Source organism: Trichoplusia ni, chromosome 1 (genome assembly GCF_003590095.1).
Source record: "Trichoplusia ni isolate ovarian cell line Hi5 chromosome 1, tn1, whole genome shotgun sequence".
NCBI classification, from domain to species: Eukaryota; Metazoa; Arthropoda; class Insecta; order Lepidoptera; family Noctuidae; genus Trichoplusia; species Trichoplusia ni.
In genome coordinates this window covers 860,790-885,049 of record NC_039478.1, presented here as the reverse complement: position 1 = coordinate 885,049, position 24,260 = coordinate 860,790, and the positions used below count along the sequence as shown (strand labels likewise).

Sequence of the window (24,260 nt, the reverse complement as noted above, 5' to 3'; positions counted from 1 at the left end):
CTTCCTAAGATAAGAAAATATTAAAAAGACGTACCTACCGAAACTTGCAAAAAAATTTCAGTTCCCCCATGCGGTTTTTGTCGAGGCTTTTATTTCGGCTATATGTTGAAAAATTTCTGTGGTACTTTAATTATTATAATGTTGTGCGCCTGTGTAACTTACCGTAAAGGGATCCTGAAACAAAAGAAATGAAGCATATTTTAGCCAAAACCCATAAAGAGATGTCTTTTCAACTTTTAACCTCGTTATGATTCTGTTTTTCTATTTCTGATACTGCAGTTAAAAAAAAATAGCATTTCGGTAAACATCATCTTATATTATGACTGCAAATGGGTAACGGGGGGTCAAAGCTAAATGGTGTGAGGGTTCGCAAAAAATCTCATGAACTATATTTTTCTAATAAAGTTACAAAATCGGATAGAAAGATCCTAAACTAATGGGTGTAAAGACCTGTGAATACCTATATAAACCCTTAATTTTCAGTAGACACTTACTGACTGTAGTTCAAGATTAATATTCTGCGCTTAAGTTTATATCATAAATAAAATACTGAAGATCATAAAACATATTTCATTATTTTTTTAAATCATCTGCACCAATGTTAATCTACGTTTTCATTTAGTTTCGCTCTCACGATATTGAAGGTGGGTAAGCTTCGTACCTTCAATATCCATAATGTACATCGCGGCATGGCTTCAGCCGGTCGGTGATCACCGAATTACCTACTAAACTGTAAAAAACGTAGATAAAAGTGGGGGCTGTGCATATTCCCATGATCGGGAGACGGTCAGACGGCGTTTTAATGCACCCATAATCGTCGATCGACGGCGGATCATATGAAATATGTAATACCGCTAATAGGTCTCGGTGGGCAGCTTCCTCAGCGGTCGCTCGGCCAATTTCACCGTTGGTAATAACCTTAATATCCCATCAGTGCTATACTGCATGCGTGTACAAAGATGAGGCCAAGTAATGACTGTGCGACCGATGCGCGCACCCGCCTCCGCGACCGATAATTCACCTTTATTGAATAAATCTGTTTGGTTACCGTACTGCACGCCAAGCTTTAACGTTCGATTGAGCTTTTATTGAAACGTTTCATACCTAGAAAAGTAGGAAATCAATATAAAAGCTATTTGCTTCCCCCTTTTTCGCAACATTGTCCATTAACTTATATAAACATAGATATCCACCTATATTAAAAATTTAGGGACAAACTGCAAACTCGTAAAAAGTTTTCAAACTAAAAATCAGTAATTTTCAAAGCAATCAGTCCTCGGATGTCATTTTCAAGAAATGTATGCCGACTGCTGACATCGTAAACGATGAGCTCGTATGGCTATAAGCATGGTGAATGAGGATTTCTAAAATAAGAGGCAATTTATTATCATAAGCATTGCAGACGCAGTGACGCAAACATTCGTCGACAGTTATTAAGCGCTAGAACAGTGCATCAGGACGAAGCGGGCGCGCTCTGCTCGCGACTACGAGTATATTGTCATCTCTCTTGCGAGCCGACTGCCGCATCACTTGCACTCACATCTAAATACATAAATCAAACCTAAGACAAATTCCACCTCATTATTCTTCTTCAGTTTACGAATATTTATAACGTTACGTTCCGCTTTTACAACAACTTTAATATCTTAATGACACTCGTAAACATTGAAATCAATTTAAATGTTTTATGTTCAATTTGATAATTTGGTGCAACAAGTAAAGTCGATATTATTTTCGATTAAGGCTGTAATTACAAACAAAAGAACCGTTCATCAAGGATCGTTAAAATGATAACAGTTTTTAGACGTCGTAAACTTGTGTATTTTAATAACAAAGTGTAGACTCAATCGGCGCGGATTATTTTGAACGTGTGGATATCATGTGAACATTGTGAATTTAATTGTGGAGCTGTTAACGGGTGCACCCCGAGGATGTGTCGTTAATAGAGTGTTGTGTCTCTTCATTTTGTTTGAACGTTCACTGACTCCGTTATTTCGGAGCGACTAATAAATTGCGTGATGACAGGTGTCAGCTGCTCCACCGCCTCTGCACTCTTGCGTCGATGTCTCATTCCTCACGTTCTACTCCTAAATTCTCTTATTTTATCAACGCTCCGTTCAATTTTCGTTTCGTCTTTCGCTATTCTATTTGTTTGTGTTAGCATTATCGTTTCACTTGCGCTAATATCAGTCACGGGATATACTTATGGACTAGACATACGATTATAAAAACTGGACATTTATGATTAGTGTTATAAATATTATTGAACTGTCAAATATTTTACCCGAAAAATCTTTCCTTGTCGTTAATGTCTATCATGTCACTATAAATTACTTACAAAGTTTACAAAGTTTATATTAACGGTACGTCTTTTAAATTCTGAAGAACTTCATTCATCGTTCTGCACTTGCAAGTGAACATTTTGTCTCAACCTAAAACTTAGTATTTTTTCGGCAATTTGAGTTGCCTTTATTAATTCATTATTAAAAACTAAAATTCAAACAGCAGTATTTTACAAAAAAAAAAATCTAAATCATAAAAATGAAATATATCCTACTTTCTGATCCAAAGTCGACATTAAACAAAAGCAGATAACGAAATGGTTTCCTCCAAAAACAAACATAAGGAAAGTATGATATGATATAAATCAAAAGATATATGTATTTCTTTTTACTATCGTTAATTACAGAAGGGCGTATATAAATAAAGAACGCGCGCCCATTGAGGCGGCATGGCGAGGCGATCGCCGCGGCGCGCCTTGTCGCTACAAGCAAATGCACTTATCTTACCGGGATGTGAAAAACTGTTTTCAACTCGCTGTCGTCGGTTAGTTGCGCCAACACAATACATCCGAATGTACCCGGAGTCAATGCCTCCAAGGGTTACGTTTGAACAGGATTTGGAGACCCAACAAATAAAAACTCCACAAATCAGAATGGGCCCTACACAGAAACAATACGAAGTAGGTAACACTTATGTTTATTTTGTTCCATTGTATTCTTTTCTGCGTTAAATTTGTTTACATTCCGCGCGCGTCGCTAAGGGATTTGTAGGTACAAAAGTCATTTTCCGTGTCGATTAAAATTAATGATTCGTAATTAAAGTGTAATTATGAGAGAGAACCAATATATCATTCGAGCCGAGACGCGCCATCGTAAACCCGTCAGCAACTCCACGATAAAAATAAACAGAAGTCTTTGAAACATTATCGATACAAATAAATTGTCCGACCAAGAATGAATATCAATAAATTGAAATTGTAACTCGTAAAAACATATCATCGATTATTGTAAACAGCTGGCGGGCATTTATGCAAAACGAATCGTTCATTGGGCCAATTCAACAGCGGTAGCGAAATAGAAGATTTTTAATTGGAACTTACACATGGAACCTGCGGCTTGTATAGCTTACCGTGGTGACCAACAACTTGTGATGTTGTTCACGCTTATATTCAATTACGAATACAACGCATTAATATTTAAACTAGCAAAAGATTTCGAAAAAATCAAGGTTTTAACTTCAAAACGGAAGGCAACTTAGCAATTTCCACTAATTCCAAACTTTTGCATGACAAAGGCCGTATTAAAATCTTGAAGAGAACTTAATTTGCGTTGACAGCTACATCATTAATCTTACAATAACTCACACAACCACCGTTTTTGTTAAAGCACAAACTTCCGGAAATATAACACAATTATAGCAATCTTATGTAAGTATATTTAAGGCTGAAATTAAGTTTGGAATGTGTTATGCACTTCGATAAAATTCTCTTTACCACCTGTAGTTTAATTCTATTTAGTCAATTGATAGTGGCACTTAACCCGTTTAGTGGCATCTGTGCGTAAATCTTTCTAACGGCTGATTCACAAATAAAACCACGAGTCAAGTATTCGTGATAGCTGTTATCGTCCCGTTCTCATCGGATTCGATTTTCTTTGCATTTAGTTAAACAAATAGAGGCCTCGTTGGGTCGGTAGGCAGACCCTAATTAAAAACTATATTCAGCCGCTGTCGTATATTACGCGGAGGCCTTAGGCAGTTAGTCACCGCGTCTGGACACCTCCCAGTCGTTTAGCGTTCGTATTGCGATGAGGCACAGCCGCAAATGAAAGACATTTGTTCTTTAAGACATACAAGATGAAATCCATATCGTGTTAGAGGTAATTTTAACAGTAAACAAATTTTACCGCCGTTTAGTTCATTTCAACATTGGAAACAGCAAAATCTTTGTATTAACAGAAAATAAGACTAGAGTATGAGCGATTGAATTACTGAACTTCGAAGTTTGAACCTATACATGACTACATAATTATTACAAGCTCTTAAGCAGTAAAGTATCGACCATCAACAATCCAGTAAACAGGTAAGATAAGATAAAAATCCCGGAAGAAACATTTCTAACCACGCCACTAACTCCACAGAAATTCATTTTGCACCTAACAAGACAACTTATAAAAGTATTTCGACCACTTCATAATCAGAAGCCAATTTAATAACAAATTACAAATAAAATTAAACAACTCAAGATAATTACATACAATATCGAATTGAATGTTTGATCAATTCGTAATTAGAAACAATTGTAAACACAAAAACTATAAGCGAGAGAGCGAGCGTGCGCTGGAAGCAGCCGGGATCGATTCTCGTTTATAAGGCGGCCGGCCCACCTCGTCCGCACTAAAAGTTGATCTTATCTCCAATATTTTAATAGGTTCCCGTGGCGGCACCTTCGCCAGTAATTGTATAAAGTATCTCTGAAGGAATAAATTCAATATTCCGGAACGGGGCCAGCCGGCGTCGGATCCCTCCGCTTAGCCTCGTGATAAGCTTAAATCAACACACAAAGTAATTACAATCGAGCCACACTTCATCACAGATGTGAATAGTGATTAACTATCGCCGTCTTTGGTTCCGCGGTGTTCGAACGCAGCCAGCGTTGATGTCGCCTCCCGCCAGCCAATTAGATGCGAAATTGGATGGGAGCTCATTTTAGTGGTTGAGACACAATAAACGCGTCCCCAAAGTGTTTGTTAATTTGGTGTCGACTATTGTGCAGGTTGCTTACAGATTCCTCCCGTTTAGTTTAGTTTTACTGCATACGTTATTTTTATTATTCTTGTTAGGTAGGTAATGGGTATGGTTTAGAAAGCAAAAGTTCCCTAAAAGGTTACGATTCTTGAACATAGAAAACAGACAAAATCGTCCTCCATCCTTTTAATTTTGATTAATTAAAAGTTTTGCATAGAAAGAGTAATCTTAACTCAAGGGTTAAATTTAGTGAACTTCTTTTGTATTTCATCCTATAAAGAGAAGTTTTTCAGTAAAACAACGCTCAATCTGCAACAAAATATAAAAGTTTTACAATAACGTATACGCCTCGGGCAGGGTGATCATCAAAGACGAGAATAAAATCTCTTCTAAAGTTGTTATTCTATTCACAAGTATTTAAAAGAAAGTAAGAATAAAAAGGGTTCATAAAGTAGATAAGGATGTTTAAATCTTGGTTAAGGTACTTCGCGCCGATACAAGATATAACCAAGCGCTAATTTTGCGAGAAAGATTAGAAGTAAACTTTTGTTTTTGCAACAGAGCAGGCCTCGGTTTCCCCACTCAGTACGACATATGAGGCGACGTATGTACGGTTGGATACATCTTACAAAACGCTGTAGTATTTCAGCTTAATGCAGAAACAGTGTCTATACGTATATTCACATTTATACCGTAATGAGGCCGTTACACGGCGCTCGAATTCGGTACTGCCGTGGGCGGGCGGTGGCGGGCTCGCACCTACTTCGCTGCAAGCGGCCTCTCCCAATTAGCCTTAAAATAATGAACATGTTTTATATTTCCACCCGAGTGCGGCGTGTACTTATCCCCGTTTGCCCCGGGAGGTCATGCGGCTGTGGCCCTCTCGCGTTGTTTTACACGGGAGTATCTTTAAGTAGGTAATATAATAAAAGGGACACGTCGGATGAGTGTTGGAAATACCTGCATCGGGTAGTATCAGAAATCTATGTAGGTACTACTCGATATTCGTAATGTCATATCCTCAAATACATGGAACAATGAAATAGTTCATGTGTTAATAAAAACAATATTACAAAAACTTAAATTTTACTATTAAGTAACATTTTCGTAATACATGGTGTGATTAACAATTTATCTGAAATCCTTTAAAATTATAACTTTACCACCACATTTATAATGGCATGTGTTAATATTTATAACAGTTCAGCAGGTAGTTTATTAAAAATTTGCCTCAATGACAAATGAGATGTCGAGGCACGCCACACATTTCAAATAAACATTTAACCACTTCCTCCCTGCTTAGTCTACAAATAACGCGACTACTCAAAGATTTAACTAAGCCTGAATAAATAATCAATTTAGCCGGCCCCGCGCGGCTTCTGATCGATTGCCACAATGCCGGCTGGATGATATAGTCGACGAGCCGCGGCGATAAATATCCCGAGACAAATGTTTAGAGTGTCTCCGGAGAGTTGCGGTGACACTAAATTTAAAAGCTTCAATTGTACAGAAATAACCAAAACACGGTTAAGATCTTTCGAAAACAAATCGTGTATCGGTCGCTCGACGACAATCGTGATTGACTGCGCAAGTGAACGTCTCTAATATAAACAAATTAATAGGGAGCGGGTCGTGCCCATCGTGGTGGCGGGTGTAATTTAGAAGACACTCGTTCACCGATAGGGGTTTACGAGGAGATGAGGAACAGCTCCCAAACATTCATTAATACATTTACAAAAAATATTACTCGCGCCGGTTGTAAATCAACACTGACTTTTTGTTCTAATTTTATTAAATATACATTTCCTGCCTACTTGTGATATTCTTATTATGAATGAAAATATTAAGGAAACATAACTCTTTAGTAATCATTTTTATTTCTTTCTTAGATCATAAGCCATAAACGTTGTTTGACTGTTTAATTAAATTAGAACCAAAATAACAATATGCAACCAAACATATCTATGCCGCAATAATAAAGAATTAATGTTAAAAAGCTACTTGAATCACTATCGCTACCCATTAACATGTTACATGTGTTAATCACATCCTCTAAGAGCCGTCTTATCAAAACGGGGGCAATTTTAAGAATGACTGCGCCTATAAATAACAAAGTCTTTACATTAATTATGAGCTTAATTATGTAGAATCCCTTTGATTTACAAGCCGCTCATTGCCACCGCAAACGAATTGTAGTGGCTTAGCGGAGTACCTCGAGCTTCGCCTACCATCTCTTAGTTATAATTATTTTTGTCGTAAGATGGAGCTTTGCTTGGTTTGAATACATCGAGATGAAAGCGATTCGAGACAAGTTGACGCCCGCGCCACTTCCAAGGATTAGCTGATTAGATACAGTTTGGTTTATCACAGACTCGAAGTGCGGCGGACAACTTTAGAATTTAACAACATATTAAAGGACTAAGATACTTGGGATTTAATTTACAAAAAACGATTGATGTTGCTTTACTAAAACATGATATCGGAATAGAAACACTTAAAAAAACGATGTGAAGAAGATACTAAAGGAGAACGGTTCTCTTGTACAAAAAGGACTGTTTAACAAATACATTTACGTAGAGATTTAAAATGATATAATAAAATATTTAAGCTGTGAGGGTGCGGTAGGGGCTGTTGTTCGCGGATCGCCGAGAGCGCGGCTGCGGGCGCGCGGCGTGTACGCCGCCGGCCTCCGCCGCCGACATGCCCCACCTAGGGTTACCAGAACTATGTGCGAATATGGGATATGGGTGCAGAAATAAATTTTGCGCAAAATTACGTTACTGTAAGATCCGAAACAATAAGACGGTGTTCGAGTACCGTTGCTGATAAATAATATTGTCTTAGATAGCAACGTAACTATTAACCAGTGAGTTTGTTATAATTAAAAAATAACTGGTAGGGGTTTACGCGATCAAATGTTGTAGTTTAGTTATTAAAGTTCGCATGGTTTACACGACAGTAATACGAAACTCGAAAAAGAAGGTGCCGCGTGTGAACTGCTGGATTTTCGGGCTTTTCCGACAGGCAATTAAATCAACCGTTCAAACTGAAAGTCTGTTCCCTCGTCATTATAGGATTTAATTATCAAATGCAATAAATACTACTCAGAAATACTAATAAGGTAAATTATTACATTAAACCTACAAGACAACCACTCAGTCAGTACTTCTCACAATTGCAAATAAAAAGCTTTTTATTTTCGTTGCGAGCGATGCTTATAATATTGATATATGCAACGGTATGAAACGCCTATCTATCACGGAATTTCCACACAAAGATCAGAGCGTATTCAAACAGCGGGACAATCGAATAATTGTGCTCGATCGCATACAACCGGTGATCCTAACCGGACGGTCGGCCGGCAGGCTCTATTTCTGCCTAGTGTTTAGAAACAATAGCTCTGCGCTGCAATTAGTTTATCCGATAGATGGTGGTCGAACGAGTCGTAAATCTACGCTCTTGCCACCAGTGGGCTCTCTACGTGGTTGTGGCGCCGTATGTAGATTCAGCTCGATTAATTAATGTGCCATGGTAAAGTGCGAGGCCTCTCCCTCGCATCCCCAGCCGGGTTTCGTAAATTGCGCACCCATCTCCCGCATGTAGGTACAATAGCCGAATTTCGGCAAATTAAAATTCTTTACGTAAAGATATCGTCGGGTAACAACACACATTACTTCATTTTATTATATTATCAAACAACCAGGCTGGTTTCTTTGAACCTGCACATTTTATTAAGAAAAACACGAAGAGAAAATTCGCAAGCGCGAGATAATTTCAACGTGTACAAAGTAGCGCTATTTGTCACACGAACCACAGAATGCTGAAGTACAAGCTAACATGAATCTCTGCGTTGCGTTAACACAATTTAACTTGGCTACATATGACCGCACTATTATGAAACTAAGAAACGTGTAGGTACATCAGTTTATCTCCGAGATGTTAAAAACTTTTTAAATATAGTTCATAATTTTATTGTATACTTGTATGTAACAAAATTTGTCAGTACTGACTTCAGTAATCTTTACGAACATGTGCTTAAAATGACGTATGGCAGTCGTCACTGAGGGGTGAAGGTCCCCTGCCACCCTTATTATCCCTTTCATGCTGAATTTCAATTAGCATGCTTTCGTGTTTTGCAATAACAAACCGAACCCCGTTTGGAGAGTACAACGCGGTGAATTGACATCCATCGATGTAGATATATAAACGTTGTATAAGCGAGAGTAACTATGTATAGAGTACACAATCTAAAATAATAAAAATGAATTGCTGTTCGTTAGTCTCACTAAAACTCGAGAATGGCTGAACCGATTTGGCTAATTTTAGTCTTGAAATATTCGTAGCAGTCCAGGGAAGGTTTAAACGGTGAGCAAATATGGAAAAAGTGCGGCAAAGAAAACAAAAATATTACGCGGGTGAGACCGCGGGAAACAGCTAGTCTAAAATAATATTCGATTATGAATTACCTCCATTTATTTATACGAGCTATATTCACAGATTTTTTTACAAATATGTGGTTAAAGAATGGTTGACGGGTAGATTTTTTCAGAATTCAGTTTGTACCATTTTTAACGACGAGTTATTTTTTAGGTTACTAACGATTTTTGAAAAAGTAACCGAAAAAGAGAGAGAGAGGCCAAGGAATATCGTTTTTTGGAGTAACAAATGAAAATGGTCTAATCTGTTCTCACGCGTACCTTTGCAGTTTTAAATTTTTTAACATTGCTACTGTTTTTGCTAGAAGATAAATCTATACAATATACGACAAAGTAACACTTTTAGTGGAGATCCAGAACTATAAAAGCATCTTCATCCAATTTAACCTACGAAATATGACACATTCAAAATATGACTGAAAATTAAGTTTGCGAACATTTGTTTTACATCGGTTAATTTAAAAAAATATTTAAATCGAGCTCTTTTATTTTCAAGGCGCTACTAAAAGTTTCGTATAAGCACAAAACAAAATTGGTCACCCATCATATTGCAAATCTTTCTTATGTATCACATAATCTGTAAGTCATCAGTCTTGCTATCACGGTTCATGTGATAAAGCCTGATGGCTTTTGGACGAATAATCTGATCATCATCATCAGACAGTAGTGCCTTAGTAGGAGGGTCCCAGTTTTACCCAACAGGTACATAACTCTAACATGGCGTTTTTCTATCTGCTCGACGTGACCCTGTAGGACTAATAGTTTTATAAAAAAAACTGCAACATCGCTGTTGACGTTTAATCTAGCAGGGTTCGCATCAGCATACGATATGATACCATTCATGAAAAGACAAACGTCCAACGTTAAAAAGTTAAATCATCCAGTGCCAACACCTTATGGCGCCAGAACCAAATTACTAAAGCAGTACAATGCTGAGCTGTCTCCTTTCAAATTTGATTGCGCCCAACATCACACGCCCATGAACTCTATAATGAAACAGCCGTATAAAAACAAAACTATGGGCATATATGATTAGACCGATACACGAGTAAGGTAGACCCACTAAACAAACAACCATTACAATATCGCTGCGTCACCATGTTAGAAATCACTTATTGTGGGAGTGACTTGCACTCCCGCGCAAGTGCCTTATGCTACGCGGCTGAGTCGCGATCGAACGACACCCAACAGCTTTATGGACGTACTATACTTTACCCACAAATAATGGCAATAAAGTTATTAGATTTACATTATTTTCAAATATATATTACTCAACGTAAGAGCCCGTGTGAAAAATGTTCTTGATCTTATTGTACTGTGTGGGGTTGCCGCGGAACTGAGGGGTGATATTATAATCCCGTTAAAATATCATCGAGTTAACGAGAAGAATAATTATTTTCAAATTCTAATTATTGTTTTAAACTTAAACACCTAACGAACTCTTAATATTTTGCACTATAAATCATATAATTAAATATGTAATACGTAACACTTGTGAAATCACAACATCTTCATGATTTTTTTTAAATGCTCAAACTTGTGGTATACATGGATTTTTTTAAATCAATAACGGGGTAGATATCTATCTCGTATGACACACCGATAGGGAACGTTACTGTCGGCGCGTCGTGTTCAACATGCATAGCTAAACAATGGCGCGAGCGTTCGACGGACGGGTCAAATGAGGCGCGGCGTCAAATCTCGGGTTGCACCGACTTGGCGCCGGCCGACACATTTGAGAAGTTAGCACACCCATTGAAAACGACTTAAAAAAAAACAATACACGAAAAGTTCTTGCCGTCGTGCTTCACTTCACGAAGTAACAAGCGACCGTAACAAACGAGTCCATAGAAGAATCAATTTCTTCAATGTGTTACGGGTCACACTAAATGTTTACTCTTGTAAATATTGGAAACCTATGTATTCTTAATAAGTATTACAACTCAATGACCGGAACACAACTATATACAACACGACCACAAATATAAACCTAAATCTTATTTAATTGATCAATTAATTGGCACTGTGTAAAATGTGCAAGTCGTAGATTTAAACGTAGATAAATCATTTAGAAAACCGCTGTCTTAATTAGAGACTGAGAGATGTCAACGGAGCCGATGCCTTGCACCGGAATAAATCAGGACTTAAATTGCTTTCTGCAACGACACTCCCACCGTCGACTTGGCGTTAATAGCGCGTGCAACCGAAATCGTAGACGAGTGTTTGGAAATATTTTTTACAATGAAATAGAATGCCAGGGTCTGCGAGCAGGCGCCACAAAAAGTACGGTTATAATTGCAGCCCAGTTAAAGGCACCAATTAGAGCATGCCAAACTATTAAATTTATTGTAGGAACATCTAAATGATATTTAACAAACATAATAAAATCCGTAAGTAGTCATTCAAATTAAAGACGACGATATAAATTTCTACTTATATTACCCGAAATAAATGTAATTAACAATACCATCATTGGATCGTATCAATTAACTGTTGGTATAGCAACCAACGTCGAAATGATTTGGATTTAATTACTTGGATCACCAACTCCGCCCTCGTTGGAATCGAACAATCGTAAATCAAGAATAATAATACCGAGCTTGCGTCTTTTTTATTGACTAAACAAATCTTTATCAACACAATTACACGATCGTTAGGGAACAATTAAATATAACCAAATCGTTTTCTGGAAGCCTATCAGCAAGTCTATATAAAATTATAATTTATTTACATTTGTAGCCGCATTTCTGGTGCCTCGTAACCCATCGTATATTTGTATATAGTTTTTTCATTTAAATATTGTGACAAATTTAATTCCAAAATTATTCCTCCTTTTATTTGCAAAACCATCGCAGGTATTTCATTTTTAATCAGTTCTTTTATTTTACCATCTCCATTTCACGTAAGTATTTAAAAGTAAATTCATATTATAATTTACAAAATGAATGGCGAAGAGTGAGAGTTATTTTTGGCAACGAATTTCTAAAAAGCTTTTAAATAGTTAGTCATCGTTTCAAAATGAGAACAATAAGTAGACCCGTGGCTAACGTTATCAGATGTAATACGAGAATGGTATGTTATTGTTCACATCTTTTGGTAATGGGTATTAAAAACACAAAAATTCACGTCTGTTTTTGGTTTTTATGTGCAGCCTCTCGTCAATATTTTTCCTCGTAATTTTTATACTAGAGAATTAGCCAGTATCATATTTATCAGTACTAGTTATCAAGTTTTACTTAAAAATACGATAATAATAAAAGATAAGAACAAAATGAACGGTGAGTGAATATGCACTAAAACCTGTGTGAATATTTTAACTAAAAACGAACAAACTACGGCACCACAATACATACACACAAGACATTAATCGACAAAAAAAAACAAGTAGGTACCACCTACACACCAATTGCTTAAAACGCCGAACGTAACATACAAACGTCATACATTTCTCAATATATAATAAAAAAAAACTACGTGATTATGGTTAACTTCTACAAAATTTGAGTTCCTATTCATCTTCTTAAAAATGTTTAAACATCAACGACGGCAAAAAAATGTGTATAAAATATCTTTTGTGACTCTCCTAATATTTCTTAAACAGATAAAATGAAATCAACATTAACACAGTGTAAACGCCGGTGTCATGAGGTGTTAAAAAAGTTTAAAATCAACTAATATATCTCAACTAATCATCGTGATGCATTAAAAATAAGTATTAAAGATGATCTCTTTTAGATAGGAAGCGACGATGACATATTTAAATTTCTCATTTCAAAGAGAAACAAGCGAGGCCTACAATAAAAAAAATATCATAAGAACCCACACACAGAGAAATTTCCACAAATCTATAATTCCATCAGCAAGTCAAGCAAATACGAAAATAAGCTTCAAAGTGTTTTTTAGAGGAAAGACGACAAATGTGATGCAGCAAGGCACCAGTAGCAAACACGTGTTACATATTGTCTGACAATATTTACTGTTGCTTTATTAACTCTGGAAGTGGATAGAACAAAATCAAAATAACTGTCGTTCTACATTTTGAAGCACGTGTTCGGGCAGGAGGGATTGAAACAATTAGTCGAATGGAAATTAGGAAACTACATACCTGCTAAAAGAATTCCAATTGTAACCAAATATCAAGAGCAACCTACAGAAAAAGAAAAGACAAATGAGACAATTTAGATAAAACTTTTTATAACATATTTCTGAACAAGCTTTTTACTATTGATGAAAGGATGTCAATAAAATTTAAATCCAATTGCGTCGACCTTTGATTTACAGCGAATCAATAAAAGAAGGCTATCATTACCTTTTTACTGCGTATTCAATAAAAGTAATGCACCTACTTGGTAATCAATCCGACGACAGGCTTGATTTAAGTAAAAGCCAGGAGGCAATTTAGTAAAATGATTGTATATTTAAAAATCATCACTGCTTTATTCGTAAGTGCCCATAAAAATAATTTACATCATACAAGATACACGATTTGTCTCAACTCTAACGAGAAGGTTATTCAGACGCGACAAATAAATTTTGCAAGAACTATTTATCTGGAAATTGTTTAGCTTTTCTCTAAAAGTAACTAGTCGTATTTTAAAATAATTTAACGAAACGATTTTTTAATAATTGTCAGTATATAAATCTGTTGAATGTCCCTTAAAATTAGCGATCCTTTTGGTTTATATGACGTCTATATATCAAGTGCGTGAGTTGAAACAGCGTAAACACAATAGTTGGATAGAAAAAAAACTTGGGGTCTGAGAGATGGCTCGTAAAATAAAACAAGGGACTACGTCCGGAGATATGTCAAGATAGCATGCGGCGGGGGGGCGCGGGCCGGCGCCGGCCGTGCACCCCGAGACCCAATTAGAAGCACACCTTTTGGACATGTGCTCTCACTTGGCGCTAACTAACGCCTAAAAACTTAAGGATGCGGGACATCTACATCCGTTACCGTTTATCACTTTTTTCACAAAAATTCTTTAGGTTCTCAGCGGGCATTGTAGGTATGGCGAATTCTCAAACGGCCATTACTTTTATCAATATAATCTGTTTTGGTATCGATGGTAATGTTTTAAAAATATTATTTACATGCTTTTTCTGTATTTATCTAGCAGTAACATGATACAACGTATATATAACTCTGATAAATCCCAATCTTAAAAGTCATAAACTTACCTTAGTCTTCACAAGCTTTGGATTATCCTTACACATCTTCGTCAATGCGTGATAATCTCCTCTCGCCGCACACAAAATCCATTGCTTTTGCTTCGAGTCTAATGGATCAGTCTCGCTCTTTTGATCGAGCTGCAATAAAAGTAACGCACTTGTTTAGTTAAATTGTTAGAACAAAACTTAATTTGTTATGTGTAAAAGTTTACTTACAGAAACTCTATCTTCCTCATCTACGCCCTGCGAACAAAGACAATTCAATGAGTCATCACAATAGTCAAAGATTTCGTTAACAATTTTATTCTCACTTTACATATAAGCATGTTCATTCATGGCGAACAATTTATTAAACGTTGTACATGAAAGTACTTAACGTCTGAAAACAAAAGATTAGGATTATAAATAAAGACGATATTTACATACATAATAAATATCTTAACGACACATATAAATTAATCGGAACCTAATATTTCAAAATTAATAAATGAGTACTTATATTGTGAAAATAATATTTTGAATTAATGGTCAATAAATTCGAATTCTCCCGTCTTCAGGCTTGCGCTGCTATTCATATGAAATGATTTAGGTCACAAGAGATTTGTATTGCTTATTGTAATTAAAGACTCTATGTATTGCACAATACAGTTCATTTTTGTGTATTGTACGAGTAACGTTACAATGTTTGTGAGTGGTGCACTGGGCGTGCGCTGCACAGCATGACCACTTTACCACCTGTCGTTACATATTTATGTCTACACTATTGGCCTCACTGTTAGGGACTTCGATATTGACAAGATAACATCCTTAATGTGATGTGTTTGATTTAATAATAAGATTAAGTTTGTACGTTGCTTCCACGGCCATAACAATTAAAATTAGCGCCGGAATGCGTTTATACTTTTTTTGACCTATACCTACCTCATCACTTTTTAAATAAAGTTTAAAGATTAATTAAAATAGACGTTAAAGATCACATACTGGTCCTTATCTTTCATTATTCAGGTAATTTAAATGCATTTTAGTTTTTATAGTAAACGTATCTATGAAGCAGATAATGGTCGTTTTGATTATTCTCTATGCAATGCGTATCCAATTAAACCTTATTTTCTAGCGTCCGCACAAATTTTAAGATTTCAAAAGAAGAAATTCAGAAGAGCTCGTTCAAAACCTCTTTGTGTGAAATAAAATTGCTCTGAGTTTAAAAAGCAGTGCATGAACAACGCGAATATGGGGCAAAACATTTTTAAAGTTCACAACTACTGCCTGCCCTAGCATTCAATTAAAAAACGTGTGTTTTAAATTAAGGGATGTTTGTTAATCAGTTACGGCAGTTGTATAGTGTGGACACAGTTTACACAACACCGGCAACACTGACCGAATAAGTAAACAGTCCCGGCTTTCCTGAAAATGTACCGAACGCGGAACGTGTTTAAACTAACCTAAAAACCAATCGCTTTACATCTCAAATGCCGGCCGAGCAAAAATGTTATCCGGCCTCTGCAACATTGTGTAACAACTGATAACTATACTTTCTTTTTGTTTTATTGTAAAACTTCATTCATCTACATATATTACGAAAGTACCTACCAGTGAAGTTTGCCGAGATAGATAAAATCTTTTGTATTAGCCACCACCATTACAACACTTATCAAAGACTCTCAGATATTTTATAGGTTATAAAATGCTATCTCCTACCTCTATGTTCTAATCTATGTTTTCGTACGAAACCATTAAAACAATAATAAGTAGTAAACTAGCTGTGCAGGAAGACATTTGGATTTTAATTCATGCATGTCTACGGATGGCACTACTATTATTTTATCACTACCGATGTTCCATAAAAATAAATGTTAAGGTTGAAAGATGGTATTGTCATAATACAGTAAAAATTAAATTGATATTAATGTAAGTAAATTGAAAGGGCAGGCTCGCCAGTTAGTCGCCGAAGGCTCCAGGCGTGCGTGCCTCTCTCCTCGCCGTAGGACGCCGTACACATCACGTTGTTCGCGCTGGCTCGCATTATGGTGGCGACGACGGCACCACATTACGATCGATACAAGTCACAACTTTCTAGCTCTCAACTTTATTCCAATAATTTATATGGCAGCAACAAAAATATACGAAAACTACTTTTAAATAAATGTAAATTAAAAATTGTAATTGTTTTACCTTTGATCCAAAATACTTGTATTATCTCTAAAGAAGTGTGAGCGCAAGCTTTGTTTCAATGGACTTCCAAAAAATACCTACTACTATAGAAGTTTAGTGTAATGTACATCATCGGCCTAGCCTTTTCCCAACTATGTTAGGGTCGGCTTCCAGTCTAATCGGATTCAGCTAAGTACCAGTCTTTTGCAAGGAGCGACTGCCTTTCTGACCCCCTCAACCCAGTTACCTGGGCAACACGATATTCTTACCACCCCTTGGTTAGACTGGTTGTCAGACTTTCAAGCTTCTGACTACCTGTAACGACTGTCAGAGATGTATGAATAACAGCCTGGACTCACAATTTAGCGCGCGTTCCGAAATACGCAAGAACTCGTTATGACAAAGATGGTCACCCATCTACTGACCAACCACGTCAAGCGTAGCTTAACCTGTTATCGACTCACTTACGCAGTTATAGCTTAACCACGAACTCCTCTTAAGGTCGATGTTGCTTAGAGCGGGAGCGCTGCACTCGGTGGAACAGTCTTGGTGACGAACTTGTCACAATCAGAAATTGCATTGCTACCTACTACTTTGGCAATATACGACGCAATACACTGCGATAACCTCATGTGTATATTCTACTAATTATTCTTTTTACGGACGAAAGCTCCTATAATATGTTTCCCGCTTTCGCAAGTGCAATTATTGTCATGGACACTCGATTGTTTCATCCCACAGAGCGTGTATTATGCGCTGTCTTACTTTTATCATTGAATAGCTGACAGTTAATTCATCCGTCCTTATTTTCCATCACTTCGACAAGGCTCGTTAAGTGCGGCATCCGTGTTGTTGATGGCTGGAAGTGATTCTCAGGCCCGAGTAGCACACAGAGAACAATGAAATCGGTCATATTTTCCTTCCAACTCGCAACGGACCATACCACGTTATCTTTTACATCGTGCATAACAACTACACGTGTATTCAAAACGTTGAAGATGAATATACTTAAAACGAAGCTTATTTTAGATGCCTTTATCAAGAATTAAATGTGTAAAATAATGCATGTGTGTCACTACCGCAGTAGTGTTATAGTATCTACCAGCGACCTGTCCTTTATTACCTCAAGTGTAAGATTATTTGAGACGTCTAGATAGACTTAACTCAAAATAAGGCAATGGGGCAATAAAAGGTTTACGGGTGTTTAGCCCCTAAAAAGCAATTGGATTTTACGTTTAGCACGTACTAAGAAGTCTTAAACGGATCACAAAATTAAACTAGCCACTTATCTTTGGATTCCAACAACGGTACGAATGTGTTTGTTAGTTCTGTAAGGAAAGTAGAAGAAATTAACATCTTGGTCTCTGCTATGGATAATATTATAACTTAGCATTGCAGGTACCTACAACGCGCTCATTGTGCAGGCTGGTCGCACTATATACAAGCGAAACCTAACTGACAACGTGGTCAGCACTAAGCACGAATGACCTTTTTTTAAAGCTTTAATGGCGCACGTGCGCTTCAGAGTCACACGACAGTAATTGACAATCGACCGCAAGTCACGAGGCAGCCTATTCAATATGCTATACGCCTTGAATAATGATGATAATATTGACATCAAGCCTATTCCTATTTTGATTTCATAAGCAAATAGCTCGACAGAAATCATACATTTACTTAAGACACACAACTTTGGAAACCGTTTCATACCTGTAAAAAAGTTAAAAAGTGTAAGTATGGAAGAAAATGTGAAATTCAATTCCAAATTCTACTCTCATCCGAACGTAAAAACAAAAAAAGACTTAACTTTTGCCTAAACTCTTAAAACTTAAAGTATACCCTTTTATAACAGAGCGCCGAGCCGCATGCGCTTTCATAAAATCTTTGTTGATTAATTTTTTGAAAGTATTCCAATTGACGAGCGGAAGTGTACATCGTCGGTCTATTTCAGTGTTGATTTATGCGACAGGGTCTCGCCCGGGCGGGTGGCAACGTGGCATATTAGTGAGAAACGGGTTGTTCATTTATTATTTATTAGTTTTAGTGGCAGCGCTAAGTGAATCCCGATACACAGAAATTTGTCAGTACCACGTTCGGAAACAGTCACTTTAGTGACAAGATAATTGCAAATGCGCGACATAGCTCCTATAATAATACCATCTCATATACAACTATAAGCAATACGCCTACATGAAAGATAATTCTTAAATCTCTATTTTAATTTAATCATCTTCGGCCCATACGTTTTTACATACAGGTTAATGTGTCCTCTCGTCCTTTTAATAGGTAACATTGTGAAGTGCGGTGTACAAAGCAATTGTAAAGTCCATTAGGTGCGCGGAGGCGCGAGCTAATATTTGTCATTAGGAGCTTTTGTTGTTCATGTTGTGTAAGCTACCCTTGTGGTGTAGGGGTTGTCCCGTTCGGATGAGCTGAAATTATTATTATATAATTTTTTGTACTTGCTAACATCCCTCGACAGTTGTTTTGTTAATGTGTCTTTAGGGTGTCGTAATGTATAATAAGTACATTATAGTATTTAAGAATATGCACTACTGGTAAAGATGCATGTCTAAAGGTGTTTTTATCATGTTAGTAATTTCCCCTTGAATTCGATATCCCGGCGCGATCACGAAAAATTTGTATGATAATAATCATATTCAACATCAGCCTGACCGCCAAAGGCCCATGACTAAGGTTTTACAATTCAATTAGCTGTACCAGGTGTCGACTGGAAGGTAACTTTTACCCTTAACGCAACGTAACAATTTAATATTCAAAACAATTTTATTGGAATGGGTAACAGTATTCATAGTTGTATTCAACACAGTACAATGGCTGTGACTCGGTCATGAGGGTAAGATTTATGATGACCGTGAATAAATACATGAAAAAATTACCAGCCAAATTGAGAACGTCCTAGTTTATTTAGTCAATTAAAAATGGTTATCATTTTTAGAAATCCGAAAACTAATTTGGCTTTTCATCTTATTTTCGCGAACCATGTTTATCAAGCTTCTTCAATCTCAAAAATCCGGTTAAAAAACCTCGTCCGAATCATTCACCCGTGGAAGCGCAATGTCACAGACAAGCACACATGTATAACTGTCAAAATATATAACACCCCTTCGAGGACAGAAAGACAAAAACTATAAAAGCCATCCGTGGTTGACAGTGTTAGTGACAAAAGCGTAGTTTTTCTGCAATTAGTAAACGGATTAAATTTTGTTTTTTTTTATAGTATGAGAAATCATCAATCATCAATGATTCTTTCCTCCTCTTTTCTGCAAAGAGGGGAACTAATTCAAGGAAGGGAATGTCAGACTTCTACTGACTGAAAGCCACCCATGTTCCTTCATTTGCCGTTCGTGTACCGGGGCCACGGTAACCCTTTCGGACAATCCCGGTGCCCCAGCAGGCATCAATCCTATTAGTCTCTACAGAGGTAAGGAGATAGTCTGAACTCACACAACACATAGCTGTGTATAGCAGTCGTTCATGTCATCAAAGCTGAGTGAATGAGTGATGATGATCGACGATGATAATATATGAATACGTTATGTCGTATAACAATGACAACTAAGCACAGGGTAAAGTTAGTAAAAACACAGATTGATAAGAAGAACAGTTACAAATCGATTGTATATTGACAAAAAGTATGAACATTTTTTGTTTGTGATTCAAACATTCATGTCGGTCAAAATATTTGTTAATGATTGTTAGCCGAATAACAGGTGCCGCGATCCACGCAATCTACCCGCCCTAATATTTTATAATTATTTACTCATTTAAACAATCATTAACTAAGCTATCAAAGTATATGGTACCTACTGTAGTCGTGGCATACGTATTATACGTAACGTTTCCTCAACCACTAGGTAAGCATTTAATTAGAATACAATAATTTAATATAATATATCGTGGTATATACTGGACTGATTGAAAATACTTTTTCATCATTAGAAAGCTACAATATTCCTGGGTGCCAAAAGCTTCTAAGGATTTTTTTAAATCGTGAAATCTTGCCGAACTGCTTCCTTGGACCCTCCAGTGCAATGATTTTCTTTTGAAGGGTTAAGTATGTGGTCCACTTGTCGAAAAGAAAAATAACCTCAAAAATAATTTTAATTTGAATCAACCTTCCCCGCTACCGCGCCGTATACATCAATGATTATTTTCCAGGGGAGCTCAGTTATCACAAAACATAAAAACGGTAACATAGCCAAAGATATTCTCCAAAATTGAATATGCAATGTCTGTAAAAATTTAATACTTGTATTTGTTTGATACAATTAAAATAAAATTTAAATTTAATTTAATACTTTGAGAAATAAGTGATGAAAAGCATTTATATCCATAAAATGGCTATAGTGACTCAACCCAAAAGATGAGACATTGCTGCCGCGCCTTTTTTTAGAATATTCAAGAAAAATTCAGTCGTAAATAATTTTACGTAGCTTTACCGTTGACGCAGACCACGAACAAAAGTGATTATTATTCCCTGTAAGAAACATTTCTCATAACTGCTCTGCTATTGAGAATAACGTGATGGTATGTTATGAAACCTCCTTTCTTTCTCAATAAGTAGGCTATCTACATTGAAAATATTCTTAAAATTGGTTCATGTTTTTTCTTGCTCTATGCAAGAAAAAAGCTCTTGAGATTAGCGCGAACAAACAAACTAGGTAAGAAACTTTTCACATTTATATAGATCACAACATTTAAAAACATCAAAATTTTATATTTATTATATTTAGAAAGAAACACATCACTACCTGGTGCGTCTAGAGTCATATTGTATTAAAAGTGCCATTTTGAAATAATTGCTTGATTGAATTTGATTTGATTTCTATGCCAACCCATTAAAAACCAACGTTTGAACAAAGCTAGAGATTAAATTAGTAAAACTTTGATATATACAGAATAATCGGTCAATGATCAAAAACAAATTACAATTACCTGAATCGTAATATTAGAAATACTGAGCAGGAAAACAGACGCATGGATGAAGCTGATAAGGTGGTGTTTAGAGTAGAGTTTGTGTATGGTGTCCTATTCATTGTCTAGATGAAGATTGCAGTTGGCAAGTAAAATATACGACTAGTACTGTGACTTTTGAGAAGTCATTCAAACAATCAACGGAAAACAATGATACTAAACATGACAAAACACAGTAAAATTATTTAATATAAGTTAGTGTGTTTGCCCTGCAGGGAAACATAGTAGTCTAAGCTTATGTTTACAATCACCCAAGCATAGGAATTAATTTAACTCATGTTGTTTTGTAATAACTTTGCAGCGGAAACCCCAATCTTTTGAAATTTCAATGAGATGCTGCTGAATGCTGAAATGTCTCCTACAGACTTTATTTAAATGATAGTCATAACCATTTAGGTTATAAGGATATGGATGTTTCAATCATGGAAATTGGATGAAGACATAGTCGAAATTTATAACATAACAATCTTCTACGCATAACAAACTGCTCTGAGTGAATAGCTGTTATGAGAGCAAAGGATAGAAAATATGTAATTTGAACTTGTACAAGTCATAAAATTATCTTTCAAGTCATTTATTACAATGACTCATAATATATTAAATGATTGGATTCCACTGAAAAGTTGTTTTATAGATTTTAGATTGTTTTGGGATTTGGGTCTTTGTACGATATATACATTGAAAAGTCATTCAACACATGTAACTCATTTAAACTAATGTAGAGACACATACATAGTGGGTCAAATGGTTGATTGCCACTAATTCATACTAAGTACAATAAAAAGAAGTTACTAACCTGTGAACTCATGTTGCTCCCAAGTTTATTAGGCTTCAATACATCACTCTCCGAAGCCATTCGATTAAACATTTGCTTTCTCTCCTTCACAGATATTGTTTGCTCGCTATCAACCAACATACTCTCACTGGTGGAGGTTGACATTGTTGGTGACATGGAGTTATTAAACTCAGATACATCAAGATTAGGAATGGAGGCTCGCTGCACAGGTGTAGTTGGAATGCTAGATCTTTTCTCAAAACTTTTTTCCGATGATCGCCTGCGAGGATACACTTTTGGAGGTATGTCTTCACTCGGAACAGACAATAGACTTTCTCTAGAATCACTTTTAGGAATGTAGGCATCATTGCTGACAGGAATTGTGGAGTCTTGAATAAGATTGTTCAGTATACTAAAATCTTGGTTCAGTTGTAATGGTAGTGGAGGGCGTTCAGGAGGTTCTTCCTCCATGTTTGTAACTGGTTCCACTGGTGTTTCAGCTACTGTTACATTTGGTGACTCGGGGACTTTCTCTGTGACATCTTCGTTTTCTTTACCGTTATTTGGCAGATATTTCTTCTTTAATATAAGCCATTTCTCGTTATTCTGATTTTTAATGATTGCTAGCGCATTCACATGTTTTTTAAAGGTACTTCTTGCTTCATCTAAAACGTAACGCCGTTTGAGTAGAATGCTTCAAATTATAACAAAGTTACTAAGTGAAAAAGTGATAAATGACCTACGTAAGTAACAACTTACCTCTCATGTCTGGATTCATTAAAAACACTTTGAAATGTTTCACTAACTCATGGTTCGTGACCTTGCCATTGTGGGCCAACATAAACTTTAATATTTCTTCAAAACTTAATTCCGATGGAGGCGACATTTTATATCAAAATATTGTACCTAATCAGTGTAGCACAAGAAACGTCAAGCGCATTTCGATGTTTCGGATTCCGGTACAAGTTTTGACGTTAACGTTACGTTTCGTTATACGACTCGGCTCTGAAGTCATGTGATTTATATTTATTAATTAAGGTAAAAATTGTTGGAAATTAACTGTAAAAGTAAATTTAACAAAGTCATAAGTAGTAATTTAAAGATTGATGGTTTAACTTTATTAATTATTCTTCTTGTTTCCTAAATTGTAACCTAAGACACTATCACGGAACAAACAATATGAAAAGTTTTTTGTAAAATGGAGCTTTCATAGATATTACCTGCGACTCCGTAATCAAAAATTATTCAAGAAAGTCCTGAAAATTACACAACTGATGGTTAATTTATTCCACTTCTAATTTAATTTAGAATTAGTAAGTAATGAGGGAAAGATTGTTAAGTACATAGCATCCCAACTACTTAATCCTTTTAGGCACTTCACAAAAAAAGTTTGAACTACGAAGATAATTCTTTCCTATTTTTATTTGAAATTTAAATACGAGTAGGAAAACAGTAGTTATTAAGTAGAAATTAAGGCTGTCGGGTATAGTTAACATATAAGACACGTAGGTATTATTTATTATCTCTACGCCTTTTAACTGCACTAAAGAATAAAAATGAGTCTTAAAAAAACACGTCTTTATCCATATCCTATCTAATTAACCTATCTAATTTGATGAAATATCATTGTTTGCGGAATGAAGAAAAATATGTAAGTATCCTTTATTAATTAAACTACACGACGGACATGGCAAATATGCCAT

At 36.2% G+C, this 24,260-nt stretch overlaps 1 protein-coding gene across 3 annotated transcripts in view; it reads right to left on the bottom strand.

Annotated features, from left to right (window-relative positions):
• LOC113500473 (ankyrin repeat domain-containing protein SOWAHB) overlaps positions 1-23,518 on the bottom strand; it is a 50,392-nt gene extending 26,874 nt beyond the window's left edge. For 2 of the 3 annotated variants that reach the window (XM_026881324.1, XM_026881473.1), the window contains exons 1-5: positions 23,317-23,518; positions 22,579-23,222; positions 14,850-14,876; positions 14,643-14,771; positions 162-174 (exon numbers count right to left, since the gene is read on the bottom strand). In XM_026881324.1, coding sequence (XP_026737125.1) covers positions 162-174; positions 14,643-14,771; positions 14,850-14,876; positions 22,579-23,222; positions 23,317-23,443 — 940 coding nt within the window. In that variant the 5' untranslated portion in view covers positions 23,444-23,518. The remainder of the gene's footprint in view (positions 1-161; positions 175-14,642; positions 14,772-14,849; positions 14,877-22,578; positions 23,223-23,316) is intronic. The other variant, XM_026881398.1, reaches the window with a different exon arrangement.
• Positions 23,519-24,260: the final 742 nt, after the last annotated feature.